This window comes from Zalophus californianus, chromosome 16 (genome assembly GCF_009762305.2).
Source record: "Zalophus californianus isolate mZalCal1 chromosome 16, mZalCal1.pri.v2, whole genome shotgun sequence".
In the NCBI taxonomy this organism is placed as follows: Eukaryota; Metazoa; Chordata; class Mammalia; order Carnivora; family Otariidae; genus Zalophus; species Zalophus californianus.
The window spans coordinates 59,231,193-59,246,045 of NC_045610.1; the positions used below are offsets into that span (position 1 = coordinate 59,231,193).

At 54.1% G+C, this 14,853-nt stretch overlaps 1 protein-coding gene across 5 annotated transcripts in view; it reads right to left on the bottom strand.

The window, feature by feature from the left end:
• Positions 1-12,546: 12,546 nt before the first annotated feature.
• The window catches only part of CYTH1 (cytohesin 1), a 78,694-nt gene continuing 76,387 nt past the window's right edge, over positions 12,547-14,853 (bottom strand). For all 5 annotated transcript variants that reach the window (XM_027625016.1, XM_027625015.2, XM_027625018.2 and 2 more), the window contains one exon: positions 12,547-14,344. In XM_027625016.1, the coding sequence (XP_027480817.1) occupies positions 14,266-14,344 (79 nt within the window). In that variant the 3' untranslated portion in view covers positions 12,547-14,265. The remainder of the gene's footprint in view (positions 14,345-14,853) is intronic.

A 14,853-nucleotide genomic window follows, 5' to 3' on the forward strand; every position in this document is an offset into this window, starting at 1 on the left:
GAGACCTTGTCCACTTGCTTTCTCTCCCATGCCAGTGCCCTCCAGGGATGGCCAAAGGTGACAGGGGGCAGCAAGGGAAACTCTGTGTGTGTGTGTGTGTGTGTGTGTGTGTGTCGGGTGTGTGTGTAAACTGGGAGGCTAGTGGGGGTTGGGACCCAAAGACCATCAGATGTGGCCAGATGTCACCATGTAACTCCAGAATCGGATGAGCAGCCTTCACTGCCCCCAACCTGCAGCCAGCCACCAACACAGACGTCTCTGAGCACTACCCCACCGGCCAGCTCCCCAGGCAGGCTGCAGGGGTGCGGCCAGGACAGAGAGCTGCCACAGCCTCCCCCCTGCAGCTGGTCGCTGGGGTTTGGAGAGGAGCCTGGGCCAGATGCAGGCTGCAGTGCTCACACCTGGAGGGAGCAGGTGTTTACCGGAGAGAGACGAAGCTTTAAACTGGGCGATGTTAGAGAAAAATGCCCGACGGAACTGTTTACCGGGTTAAGCTGAGTTAAATTTAGTCTTCTTGTTGCCAAGCGGGAATGGGCTTGTCAGAGGCGCGTCTGAGTGGGGCTGGAAATAGAAGTGCACGTTTGCACACAGCAGGCTGGTAACAGTCAATTCACACCGACTCCAAGACAAAAAGATGCACACTACATGAGCTAAGCACTGAGCCCAAACTACAGGGATAAAGGAAGAGCAAGGAGTTAATAAAGGTGCAAGAACGAATGCATCCGTTCTTCCCGCCCCCAGGGAAAACCCACTCCAGACCAGACAATCGGGCCGAGAGCCGGCTGTTTGAAAGGATCAGCAAGACAAGCCAACGTCCAGCAAGCTGGATCCATACGGGGCATGGGAACGTAGTTAGAACCACAAATAGGAAGACTCAACGTTATAGATCTGCAGGTACCATTTCATGCCAAGAACCTGAAATTCTAGAACAATGCTTCTCAAAACATGGCCTCCTGACCGCACGGTGTTTGTGTGGCAAAGGAAAGCACAGGGCGGGCAGGAGGCCCGCGGTGTCCACGAACACATGTCGCACGCCCGGAGCTTCCACGGTGGCAGACGCAGGGGCACCGCGCTCCCGCGTGCCTCGTGAGTTACCATCCTGGTTCTTCTCTGTAATTCCTCACTCGGTCATCCACCCGACACCCCATTCACTGCCCTTACGTGAGGTTGTTCTCGCCACCACACCTGACACCAGCCTGACCCCCGGCGTCACCGGCACGCGCGTGTCTCCACCCTCTGCCCTCCTGCCCACCTGCTTGTTCTGGTCACAAGATAGCAGAGTCTGGAGGCTCCGAGCCCTCATTTCCCCTGAGTGTGAATGTGTCTCGTTGGCCCCGACTTGCCCCTCAGCTCACTCACCTGACATCCCGCTTCAGCGCCTACGTTCTAGTACAATAGATCTTTCTGATCCACATTGGCCAACAGATGATTTTATAATGCGTAACTCAGAAAAGACTCTTCTCTCCTGGATTCCTTTTTTTTTTTTTTAAGATTTTATTTATTTATTTGAGAGAGAGAAAGAGAAAGAGAGAGAGAGCGCACATGAGAGGGGGGAGGGTCAGAGGGAGAAGCAGACTCCCCGCCGAGCAGGGAGCCCGATGCGGGACTCGATCCTGGGACTCCAGGATCATGACCTGAGCTGAAGGCAGTCGCTTAACCAACTGAGCCACCCAGGCGCCTGCTCTCCTGGATTCTTAAAATTAGATTCTTAATTAGAAAAAAGTCCATTAAAAACAGGAGCTGAGCTTTGGGGGGTGGGTGTGTGCGTGCGCGCACGCAAGTGTGTTGTAGGGGAGGGGAGCTTATAGAACAAAAAGGAGAAAGGAGGATTCACCCACGATGTATCTGACTCCACTGTGTGCCAGCTGGAGTCCTTGCTTCCTAAATGTGTCTGGATCTTCCCTCCTTCTGACCCGAAACGTTCTGTGTGTTAGAAATTTCCAGTCACTATGATGACACGGTGAACGCTGTGGTCTAAAGTGGAGGGACCGTGCTCATTTCTGACGCCCGAACAGGTGGGCTCGGGCAAGAGAGGCCCAGAGCTCTGGCTCTGGCTCAGGCCCCGTGCCAGGGCCCTGGAAGGCGCCCAGTGGGTGCACAGAGGGAGCTCTGCAGGCCGAGCGGGAAGAGCGGGAAGAACTACCGTGTCCTTCACCGAGGCAGCCTCCCACCAGAACCACACACGAGACCAAAAACCGAGTATGGAGACGCAGGGCTGGGTTCGGGGCCCAGCCAGGCTTCCTCCCCCACCTGCCACTTGCTCTAGTTCCCAGGGAGCCACTCTCCAGGGACACCGGGTACACGTGCGAGCTGGGAGAGCCTCCTCCTGTGCACCCACTCTGGGGGGGGCCATAGGCAGGTAGTAAAAGGTGACGGGACTGCCCCCCAGGGTGGGATGGCCAAGTTCTGGGTAGCGGTAGTGAGGGTCAACGCTGGCAATGTCATCGTCCAGGGATGTGAGGGCCAAGGTCAGCCCTGCCGAAAGGCAGGGGGCCAGGAGAAGCCCCCGCAGGAGAGCATGGCCCTACAGCCCAAGGAGCTCGAGTGAAGATTCACTCAGGTAAAGCCTCTGGCAGGCACGGGTTCTTCTGGGGAAGTTGAGGAAACGATGAGCTTCCTGGGCTCCATGGGCAGCTGCCCCACAGTTCACGGGCTGCCACCCTCGCTCTAGCAGCAGCGGCCTGGAGGGGAGTGTCCGGTGCCCGGCCCCCAGGCCCAGCAGACCCCGAGTCAGCTCTGCAGAACGTCGGCGTGAGGGAAGAGCTTTGGGCAGGAGGGCTTGGGACCAGCAGGCTCCCCATCTCCAGTTACAAGCTCATGGGGCTCAGCAGACACTGCAGACTGGGTGCAGGCGGGGAGGCGACCAGGAACGGGCGGTTGCGGGTCCTCTGCTTAGAACATCGTCCTGAATGGGCATGGCATTTTTGGAGTCAGGATTCGCTTTGCTAACGGAATGTTCCTGCTCTGTGGGAAACAGAAAGCCCCGGAGAGTCAACCCCAGGACCCAGAACCTTTTTGTCTTTGACCTTCACTATCCCCCAGAAGAACTGGTTTCCACAGGGGATAACCTAGCTGCCCCGTGCTAGGTGCTGTATGAAACGAACGGCGTGTAGCCACAGCCCTCGGCGGGCTACGTTATCACGTAGAACAGGCCACCCGCGCGCGAACAGCTGCTCAGAAAGCAAAAGCAAGGGGATTCAGGACTGGAGAGCAAGGGCAGGCTGCATCAGACTGGAAAAAAGAAAAAAAACACGAAGTTTCTCATATAGAGATAGAGCACAAGTGTGCGGCTCAGTGTGTTTTCAGGATTCGCAGCACAGGAAGCGGGCATCTGGAGCGCGGGGCCTGGCCTGGTCCCATGGACATGATGGCAAACGCATTACTTCGGGGGCTATTTCAACAACAAACATGTGTTGCTGAGTTGAGAAAAGGTGTGCAGGACACAGGAAGTGGCTTTGAAAACCAGATCAAAACAGAAAGGGGGCTTTGGACAGGTACACCTGAGCCGGGCTGTGCTCCCCACATGGCATTCCAAGGGACGCCCGCCTGTCGCAAGCTCTCGATACGTGCGGCTTTAAAAAAGTGTTCTTTGTCCGAATACCTTTGGGACATGCCACAAAGCGCAGCCCTGGCTTGGAGACCCAAGGCCCCAAGCAGAGAGCTAGCTTTGTTCCACCAAGCCCTGCCCGGTCGCACGCGACTGCAGGACTGCCCCGTCATGTCAACCTACTAACATCCTGCCCGCACACCTGTTTCCCGGACCGCAGCTGGGGAAGGATGGGAAAGATCACAGGGGAAACAGAAGTTCAGAATGTCTGGGGAACAATCCGAACCTCTCCAAACATCCTGCCTCCTAAAAGCATAAGATGGACCCACAGCACAAATGGGACATGTGCCTTCTGGTTTACTGGGATATGCAGGGAAAACCAAACCAAACTTCAAATGACCTCCACAAAGAGAGTATCACACTCCAACGGCGCTCTGGCTGCCACGCCCCTAGGACGGCCAAGCGTGTGGCTGGGGTGTGCTGCAGGTTCCGGTGAAGACAAAGCACAGACGGAATCATCCCCAGAAAAAGGAAAGTCCACCATGACGTCCAAAGACACCTGAAGCTGGTCCAGCACCTGGTCATTCAGAGCGCCACTGTGATACCGTGAATTGTAAGACATAGAGATATTTGGTCTTTGTCTGAAGTTCCTGGCTCACAGCTCCTGGAGCCCTTGGCACTTCCTGAGTGAGAAGAGCAAGAGGCGCATCTTTTGTCTTATTTGGCTACTTGTCCTCAGTTACTGAAATGCTTCATTCAGAGCCATGACAGTGAAATGGGTGTTTTGTTATTCATAACCAGCCCCTTTCTTACTACAAATAGGCTTATGTTACTGAGGTGATTTAGGGAGAACACCTAAGGATGGGGGCTGGTTGCCAGGGGAACCAACCAGGAATACAGGGTTGAACTTTCAGCCCCACCCCTGACCTCCAGGAGGGGTGAGGGGCTAGAGGTTTAACCAAGCATGCCTATGTAATGAAGCCTCCATAAAACCCCAAAAGGACAAGGCTCAGAGAGCTTCCAGGCTGGTGGCAGGTGCAGGGACAGGGAGAGTGGAATATCTGGAGGGAGCACGGATGCTCTGCACCCTTTCCCCACACCTCACCTTAAGTTTCTCTCCATCTGGCCCTTGACCTGCATCCCTTACCATAGCCTTTAATAGACCAGTAAAGGTGAGTAAGTGTTTTCCCTGAGTTATGTAAGCTGCTCTAGCAAATTCATCAAAGCTAAGGAGGTGGTCATTGGAACCTCCCATCTGTAGCCAATCTGCAGGCTCTCAGCTGTGGCTTGCAACTGGTATCTGAAGTGGGGGGGGGGTGGGGGGGTGGGGGACCGTCTTGTAGGACTGGGCCCTTAACCTGTGGAATCTGATGCTATCTGTGGGTAGAGAGTGTCAGAATTGGGTTGAATTAAACTGAATTCTGGTGTGCAAGAATTGCTTAGTGTTGTATGTGTGGGAACATCTCCTCATTGGAATTGGATCCAGGGAACATTAAAAGATCAGGGTACTCTTGAATTAGGAACCCCATCTACCGAGAGACCTGGGGATAGAGAAACTCAAGAGAAACTCTATACAAAGTTACTCTAAGAGGAAAATGGAAAATCTGAAACAAAGCATTTCTGTTGATGGAAATTCTCTCCCCCAAATCAACTATGAGGCAGAAGAAAGCTATAATTTAACCCTCCAGATTAAATAAATATCCTCAAGCACTTGGAGATATATGAAAAAGAAACAGGTATAATCAGAAATCTAAAACCTAAGAACAGAACAAACAAATGAAATGTAGAAAAATATGTTAAAATTAGGAGATGGGGGAAAGGTGTATGGGAATTCTCTGTACCGTTCTTGCAACTTTTCTGCAAGTTTGAAAATATCTGGAAATAAAACATTTCAAGAACACTGGGGATATTTTCAGGGCTGTCTCAGTGGGCTGAGCAGTGATGGAGCTGCTGAGAGAGGGCAGTCAGGGAGGACCACGGGACACAAATCATCAGAGGGCCCAGCACAGGGTGACAATGGGAACTGGAGCCTTGAACATGGTGTTCACTCTGGGGAGTTAGAGAAGGCTGATGCTAGAATCACAGTCTATGGCCTCAGGGTTTGGCCGCTCCAGCAAAGACCACATCAGCCAGAGAAATGGATGCAGAGCCTGTCTACACTGTGTGCCGGCTGGAGCCCCTTGGCCACTTAGCTCACCCGTGTCTTGACTATGCAAATGTCTGCTGCCAAGGAGCGTCGCAGGCTTACTCAACCTCAAGAAATAATATATTTATTGTAATAGTAGGAATTCAGTACATACTCATGGTTTCTTACAAGAAATGACAAACAAAAGATTCTACACGTAGCAGAGTGACAGCCATGTGGTATTTACCCAGTAAAAGACTCGGGATTATGACCACGACGGTATTAGCATGGAAGCTGACTTTTACAGTCCCTCTGCAACCAGAGAGGAAGCTGCCCAGCCTTCAGTTTGTTCAGACAGTGTGCAAAGATGACGCAATTGCACCTGGATCCACCAGGTGTTTAAGGGAGAATTTGCAGCTGCCTAGAGCCAAGCATAGGGAAGGGAGTTCAGTGGGCAGGTAGCGTGCTCTCAGGTGGAAGGAAATGGGTCAAGGACAAGAAGAGAGAGGTGGCACCCCCAGAAACAGCCTCCTTTTTCTCCTTCCTATGCTGCTTCTCCCTCCTACAACTTCAGAACACCTCCACCCTGACAAGCTTGAACCACCTTAAAGAGTCAGAACCACTACCCTGATGTGTTAACACATCTGAATCACATTCTCCTGGCTTACAGAAAACAGGTGCTGATAAACTACTCACATGATCCTGTCTGGCATAGAGCAACCTGTGGTTTGTTGTCACGCATTCATTTATTAAACAGACATGTCCCGAGGGCCCTTCCTGTGCCAGGCACTGTCTGGGAGCTGGGAGCCGGGATGACCTCAAGAGACAGAATCCCTGTTGTCTCAGAGCTGACAATCTGGTGTGATGGCTCAAATGACCATATCACCATATCCCTCATGAATGCAGATGCAAACAATCCTTGACAAAATATTAACCGATTGAGGGGGCGCCTGGGTGGCTCAGTCATTAAGCATCTGCCTTCGGCTCAGGTCATGATCCCAGGGTCCTGGGATGGAGCCCCTCGTCGGGCTCCCTGCTCAGCGGGAAGCCTGCTTCTCCCTCTCCCTCTGCCCCTCCCCGCCCCCCACCCGTGCTCGCTCGCTCTCTCAAATAAAAAATAAAAAAAATCTTAAAATATTAACATATTGAATCCAGTAATACATTCTTAAAAACCCATGACCAAGTGGGTTTTACCCCAGGGACACAAAGTTGATTTACCACTAGAAATGTTATTCAGTGGAATCACCATATTAATATTCTAAAAGAGAAAAATGACATGAGCAAATGTATCTGTGCAAAAAAGCCATTTGACAAAACACACCACTCATTTGTGATGAAAACTAGGTGAAAACTAGGAAAATATGTAAACACCTTCAGTCTGACGAAGAGCATCTCTGAAAACTCCACAGCCATCATCCCGCCTAAGGATGAAAAATAGAATGCTTTTCCCCTAAGATCAGGAAGGGGACAAATGTGCTCACTTTAGCTCTTACCTCATCCCACATATAAAAATTAACTCGAAAGGGATCAGACCTAACTGTAAGACTTAAACCTTCTCTGGGATGGGGGCTGGTCACCAGAGACACCAAGCCAAGACCAGATGCTTGGGACCTCAGGGAGAGGCGAGGGGCTGGAAATGGATCAATGATCGATCATGCCTACGGGAGGAAGCCTCCATAAAATCCCAAAAGCACGGGATTCAGGGAGCTTCCGAGTTAGTGAACACATCCACGTGTAGTGGGAGGGTAACACACCCCAACTCCCTGGGGACAGAAGTTCCTGCGCTCGAGACCCCCCTGGACCTCACCCTATGTATCTCTTCCTCTGGCTGTTCGTCTGTGGCCTTTATCATATCCTCTAATAAACTGGCAAGCATAGATGTTTCCCTGAGTTCTGTGAGCCCCTCTAGCAGATTAATCGAACCCGAGGAGGGAGGTCATGGGAACTCCAGCATGGAGCCAAATCAGACAGAAGCTGTGGGTTACCTGGGGATGCCCTACTTGCAGCTGAAGGGCACGGCGGTCTCGTGGGACGGAGCCCTTGACCTGTGGGATCTGATGCTGTCTCCAGGTAGATGGTGTCGGGATGGAGTTAAACCGTAGGACACCCAGCTGGTGTCACAGAGCATTGCTCTGTGTGTGTGTGGGGGGGGGGGGGACCCGGAAGTGTCAGAAGTGAAGTGTTCTATGTGAAGGTAAAGGAGAGACATGCAGGAGGTGGAAAACTGACTTTTTCTAACACACCATCTATAGAATATTCTTCTGTCTGTGGACATTTCCAGTCCCAACCCTTGAGTCACAAGCCAAAGATGAAGTCATAAGCATTGGGAAGTTTTACAAGATTAACACACGTACCGACAAATCCCATTTGCATGTAGGCACATCCTTGTTTGCCCAGAATCTGCACTTACCTATGAACACACAAAGGCTGTTTATCTGCGGTTTGGGCTCTGCTCCCTGGGAACTGACTGTTTGCCTCCGAGAAATAGTGAGTGACTTGCACTAATTGCTCACTTATATTTCAACCCAGGGTCAACAAAAATCACCCAGTCTCCTCGGCACACCACCCTGACTTCCGTTTCGAGAGGCTCTACAGACTCTGGGTCCACGGTGCACCTGAATCTCAGGGGGGGGTGCCTCCTCGAGTCTCCACTGACACCCCGTGGGGCCTGCACAGCGCCCGGTTTGGCGTGCACCTCGGGGCGGGCTGGGGGGCCATCACCGAGGATGCTCGGCGCACGTTAAGAAGGGCTGACCGATGGAGCCCATCCTTTCCCTGCACCAACACCACTCGGAAGGAGGCGTGCAAAGCTCAGGAACTTGGCGTCCAAGTCCTGGGGGTGTGGCACTGCCCTATGATGTTACCAGCCGTAAATGGGCAGATGCCCTCCAGGTGTGAGTGGACTTGGCTGACATGAGAGGGAATGCCGTCTTGGGAGCTCGGAAGGGCACTCCAAGTTCACCCAGCGGATGAAAGAAGCCGCGGGCCCGGCTCTTCTCTGACACATTTGTCAAGACTCATTTCGGCGATGCCTCCTCTCAGGGTCGCTTCCGATTCTGACGTCAAATGCCCACTGTCCTGGCCACGGTTCTCCCGAGAAACAAGCAGTAGGCCCCGGAGAGCTTGCTTCCTCCCACGCCCTCTGCCTACCCACCCCGTGAGGACACAGCGAGGCTGGAGGGCCTCACCAGGAGCTGGACTTCCCGGCCCTCAGGACTGGGAGGAATATGTTTCTGTGGTTTAAGCTGCCCCGTGTGTGGTGATTCTGTTACACTGGTCCGAGCAGACGAAGATCCCACGGAGACCAGACCTAGACAGAGCAGGCAAACTTTATGTGGCCTGAAATGCAGAGCTTCCTGGGTTCCCATCCCAGAAGGACCCCCAGAAGTTACTGTGGGCAGGCTGAGACCAGGGCTACTCAACCCGGAGCCTGCAGAGGGGCTCAGGACCGTGGGACTCCGCGACTTTGCACTTAGGGCTTTCTGTGTAATTTTCTGAGATGATCTGTAGCTTGTGTTAGCTTCGCAGAGGGGCCTGTGGCTCACAAGTGGTTAGAACCGCTCTCCTGGTGCAGACACACCAGCTCTTGTCAGACATGGACTTCCCTCTGCCCCCTGTGAAAAAATGACAGTTATGACGTCGAGAGGGCCAGGAGGGCCGATGCATCAGGATCAGTGTTCTCAGCAGGGAGCGGTATCTCTACCCCATTCAGAAAACAAAGGGTTGGGGCGCCTGGGTGGCTCAGTCGTTAAGCGTCTGCCTTCGGCTCAGGTCATGATCCCAGGGTCCTGGGATGGAGCCCCGCATCGGGCTCCCTGCTGAGCAGGGAGCCTGCTTCTCCCTCTCCTGCTCCCCCTGCGTGTGCTCTCTCCCTGTCAAAATAAATAAAATCTTATAAAAAAAAAAAAAAAGGAAAAGAAAAGAAAAGGTTTCAGCTGGATTCCCACACGGTAAGGAGATGAGGAAGTCTGCAGACAGGTGCTAGGTCATGCCTCCAGGATAGAGTAGCTCAGGCAGTGAAAAGAAGGGAGGAGGGAACGTCAGGTGGTTCTGACGGAGCTGGTGGCACCCTCCTCCCTGGTGGCGCCACACCCCCAAATGTGTCCCGTGATGCTGTTAGGTCTGTGTCCGCTCCCGCGGCCCCAGCGACACAGGGAGGCCTTGTTTCGTTTCCAACAGCCCCTCCTGCAGACAGCCGGTGAGCCGGGTGGAGGCAAGCGGGGTCTGGACACACTGCCGAGCACCCCCGCAGCCAGCCCCTTCAGCGAGGTGGGGGCTGAAGCTGCACGAGGGTGGCCCGTGCCCAATGCTGGGGTCAGCCCTGCCAGCGGCAGGCACCCAGGAGCAGCCCTGGAGGTGGCAGCCCCGTCCCCATGGCAGCAGATGCACCTGAAGGAAACGCTCCCAGGGAGAGCCAGGGGCCACCAGCCCTGCACCACTGCCCTGTGGATGGTTCGCAGAATCACATCATTTTCAAAACAGTGAGGAAACCTGTCATCCCAGCCCCACATCGTCCATTCAAGAGAAGCCATTCTCTGGCAGGTGCCAGCAGTTTTCAGAGGGTGCTGGCCCCAACCACAGGGTTTCCTTCCAACTCTAGGAAGGCAGAGGGGACAGAATTTGACATTGTGACCGTTGCTCCTGTGGTAATTTGGGAAAGGATTATTCTGCCCTGTTAGATCATCTCAGGAAGGTGAACCCACAGCGGGAAGAGCTGGACGGTCAGGTCTAAGTTCCCAGGCTCCCCCTCTTGTCCTCACGGGAGGCTGACGAGTTCCTATAAACCGCCAAATCCCACACCTTACCCCAGGACATCGCCTGGGACCCCTCCAATGCCATGAACTCCGCAGGATGCTGTTCTACTCCCCTTTAAGAAGAATCACGGGGCACCTGGGTGGCTCAGTCGTTAAGCATCTGCCTTCGGCTCAGGTCATGGTCCCAGGGTCCTGGGATCGAGCCCCACGTCGAGCTCCCTGCTCCGCGGGAAGCCTGCTTCTCCCTCTCCCACTCCCCCTGCTTGTGTTCCCTCTCTCACTCTCTGTCAAATAAAATCTTCTAAAAAAATTAAAAAAAAAAAAATGAATCCCACGAAGGGACTGGATGTGAAAACTTAAAAAAAAAAAAAAAGAATCCCAAAGATTATCCAACTCCTAAAAACACGAAAGCTAGTGTGTAGTAGGCTCAGTACTGGACCAATGATCTTGGCAGTTTTTTGAAGTTTTTGTCCTTATTTTATTCACAAATTTCCTCTTAAAAAAAAAGGTGAACAAGTTGATAATTCAGATTTATATTATGGTAATAATACAACAGGACAAGGGGGGGGGTCCCTGGGTGCCTCAGTAGGTTGAGTCCGACTCTTGATTTTGGCTCAGGTCATGGTCTCAGGGTCATGAGATCTAGTCGCACATAGGGAATCCATGCTGGGCGTGGAGCCTGCTTCAGATTCTGTCTCCCTCTCCCTCTGCCTTCCCCCTTACTCCCCGGTGCTCATGTTCTCGCTCGCTCTCAAAAAAAAAAAAGGATAAAGGGTCAAAAATGCGATTAAAAGGGGAAGTACAGGGGTGCCTGGGTGGCTCAGGTGGTTAAGCGACTGCCTTCGGCTCAGGTCATGATCCTGGAGTCCCGGGATCGAGTCCCGCATCGGGCTCCCTGCTCAGCGGGGAGTCTGCTTCTCCCTCTGACCCTCCCCCCCTCTCATGTGCACGCTCTCTCTTTCTCTTTCTCTCTCTCAAATAAATAAATAAAATCTTTAAAAAAAATAAAAATAAAAGGGGAAGTACAGGCTACAGACTGTAGGATTCCCACTGCATGATGTTCTGGGAGAGGCAGAGCTATGGCGACAACAGGAAGTCAGCGGCTGTGGGGCCCAGCAGGGAGGGAGGAACAGGTGCAGTATGAAGGATGTTCGGGGCAGTGAGACTCTTCTGTAGGACACTGTCATGATGCACACATGTGATCATGTCTGTCCACCCGAGTGTACAACGCCAGGTGAACCGAACGCATGCTGTGGACTCTGGGTGCTGCTGTGTCAGCCTGGACGCATCCGTTGTGACACATGGACCCTCTGGCAGGGGAGGCTGTGCAGATCAGGGGCAGGAGGCAAACAGGAAATCTCTGTACCTTCCCCTCCGTATTACCGCAATCCCAAAACCGTTCTAAAACATGAAATCTGTTAATAAAAATATCAGTACAAAGCAGGACAAGTATAAAGCAGGACTGAGCCACAGGAAGTTGTGCCTCTCACTCTGAGCTTCCTGGCAGCCAGGATGAAGAGCGAAACAGACAACGGCTCCCAGAGAACCAGGAACGCTGGTTTCTCTGAGATGCTGCTTGCAGGGGGCCGTGGCACACAGATTTCCAAAATGCTACATGCTCTGGACACCTGCAGAAATCAAGAAGGCCTGCAGGAAGAATCACCATTGGCCAAGTGACCCAAACTGGCAAGCAGCAAGGATGGGAACTCGCTGTTGTTTCAGGGACAGGCCCGGGCTCGTCCGTCTCCCCGTGTTCTGGGGCGTCTTCCCTGCTTTTGAGGGCTAGCTCACTCCGACTCCTCCCCGGCGCTCCGCGGGCTCACCTGGAGCTGGAGGTACTGAAATCCCACCAGCAGAAGACACGTTTCTCAATCTTAGCTCAAAGCTGGAGGTTTGCCGTTCGTTTCTTCTTCACACACAAGGGGCGACGAGGAAGCTGCTTTTTGCTGTGCTCTCCTTCACAGGGGGCAGAACCTCCTCCCCGCTCCCAGTTTATATCCTTGCTGGGCCGCAGAGAGAGGTGCGAGCCACGGCCCAGCCCGCGCATGCCCACTGAGCAGGACCTCCCTGCTCCGAGGTCGCCCCGGGGAGGAAAGGAGGCCACACACAGACAGCAGGGGTGCTTTGGGCAGATCTGGAGTTTATTTGCTGCAGTCCCTTGGTGCTAGTTTACAATGCAAAAAAACCAAACGAACAAAAAACAGTTGGAATAATAATTATAATTTTTTTTAAAACCCTGTCAACAACTTTCAGTCATTTCTTTATATTTTATATTTTGACAAAACTTTTTTTAAACAAATACAAAATAATCTAAAAGGAGAAAAACTATACATGGATTATTTACACCTCTGATAAATAGACGAATACTGACGCAGGTGCCTCTCTGTGTAGTATTTGTGAGAACCAGTGCAGGGCACGCGGCCGGCGGTGGGGCCCCGACGGGCCCAGACCTCCCCCCGTCCCCTTACGAACTCCGGCACGAACACGCCTGAAGTCACTCGAGGCAGGACCGGTGTGAAGGGGACCCCTGAAAGTCCCCCCGCCTGCACCCCCAATCACGCCCTTGCACGAGCGCCATCTGCAGAGATGCCCGCCTGCCCTAACGGAGTCGGAGGAGCGGGGCTCCCGCTGCCCGAGAAGACCGGCGGCTCTTCGCCTTCTTCCGTGAGGCCACGTGGGGGCGCCGGGGTGGCCCGGGCCGGGCCCTGCTCTGCGGCAGGAGCGGCCCGAGAGTCCCTGAGAGAAGAGCAGGGGGACGCTGCGTTCCGCGGCTCCCTTCACACCATGAGTCGGGAGGGCGAGGCCAGCGCGCACGCAGGCCCGCGGCGCAGGGAAGGACGCAAGGCCGCTCTTGTCCCCCTGGCGCTCCGCCCGCCGCTGCCGGGCAGACGAAGGCCCCCACCCGCCCCGAAATGGGCGACAGTAGTCCAGGTCGGGGCCCGAGTCGAGGCGGGAAAAGCTGAAGACCTAAGGTGATCAGTAAGACCTGCGCCTTCCTCTAAAACGAGGACTGCAGCTCTGGGGAAGGAGGAAGAACCATGTAAGGAACAGGCCGCCCCGAACCGCGGTGGGGACTGCCCTCCTCACAGTTTTGGTTCCGGTCCTTAGCTCCAGGGAGAATGCTGACTTTGCAGTTTAAAGCCCGACAAGGAGGAACTCTGGAAGAGAAAAACAGTGACCGTCCAGCGATTCTCTTCTCCCCTCCGCTCCCCCGGCACTTGGAACGGAGAAGCGGCGGCTGCTGCCGGCCCGCCCGTCCCACCACCTGCGCCCTCGGGCTGCTGAGAAGCCGGCTCCCACCAGTGGGCCGGGGGCCGGGGCCGGGGGCGGGCGGGGGCGGGGGGGGGGACCCTCGGCGGCCGCCCTGGGAGCCTCCACCCCGGACCAGGCAGAACCTCGGAACGGCTCTCCTTTATCTTTTTCTCTCTTTAAAAAACAAAAATATATCTTTATAGTACGTGGCTTCTCTTCCATTCCACTTTTTCCTTAACATAGAATAATATATCGATAGGTGTATTTACGGTGCAGGGTTGAAGGCTTCTTCACAGGGAAATAACCAAGAGGTAAACGGCTGGCTTCGAGCTCTGCTATTAGACCTGCTGAACGGGAGACTTGCAAGGAGGCTGATGTGCTGACGGGGGCTCTGTTCCCTCTCCCCCGTGCGAACTCCTACCCTTCTCCCACTTAAAAACAAATAGCAAAGCTGAAGCCAGTCTCTAGGAATTCAGGGTGACGCCCAGCAGGGGCCACCCCTGCTCGGCAGCCCGCCGCCCATCCGTGGGGGAGGATAGGAGGAAGGACCCAGGGCCTCGCACGCCGGCGCCGCTCGCTGGGCAGACTCAGTGTCTCTTCGTGGAGGAGACCTTCTTCTTCCTTGCGGCCAGCATCTCGTAGAAAGGGTCCCTGCTGATGGCTGCTCTAGACACACGGAGGGGAGAAAACAGAACAGACTGAGGAATGGGCCCAGGAGACGGCCCGGGCAGGCGCTTGCCGGCGGCACCTGGGCCCCCTGCCCCCGCCCCCGGCACGGCAAAGGCCAAGTCAGTGCGTCAGTATTCACCGTGTCCACGCAGGACTTAAGGGACAAGCGTCAAAAGAGCCGCATGGTATGTATGACAAGATAATTCTGTTTCTACCTGATAGTGGATTTAGGTTTAGGAAGAGAGTATTACACACTCTTATCATATTCTAGCCCAGAAAGACAAATGTGCTACTTCGATCCACAATGACAGCGAGCGCCACACAATCCGTGGCACCCAGCGCTCTGACAGCCGCCACGGTCTGTAACCACGCAACCTCTGAGTCCCGCGTGCGTGCCAACTCAATGACCAAGACCACACGCGGGCCGTTCACGCTGTCGCGGGGCCTTGGGGCGCGGCCGGCCAGGCCTGCTCTATGTCCATGGCCCAGCAGGGAGGGAGCCTGCA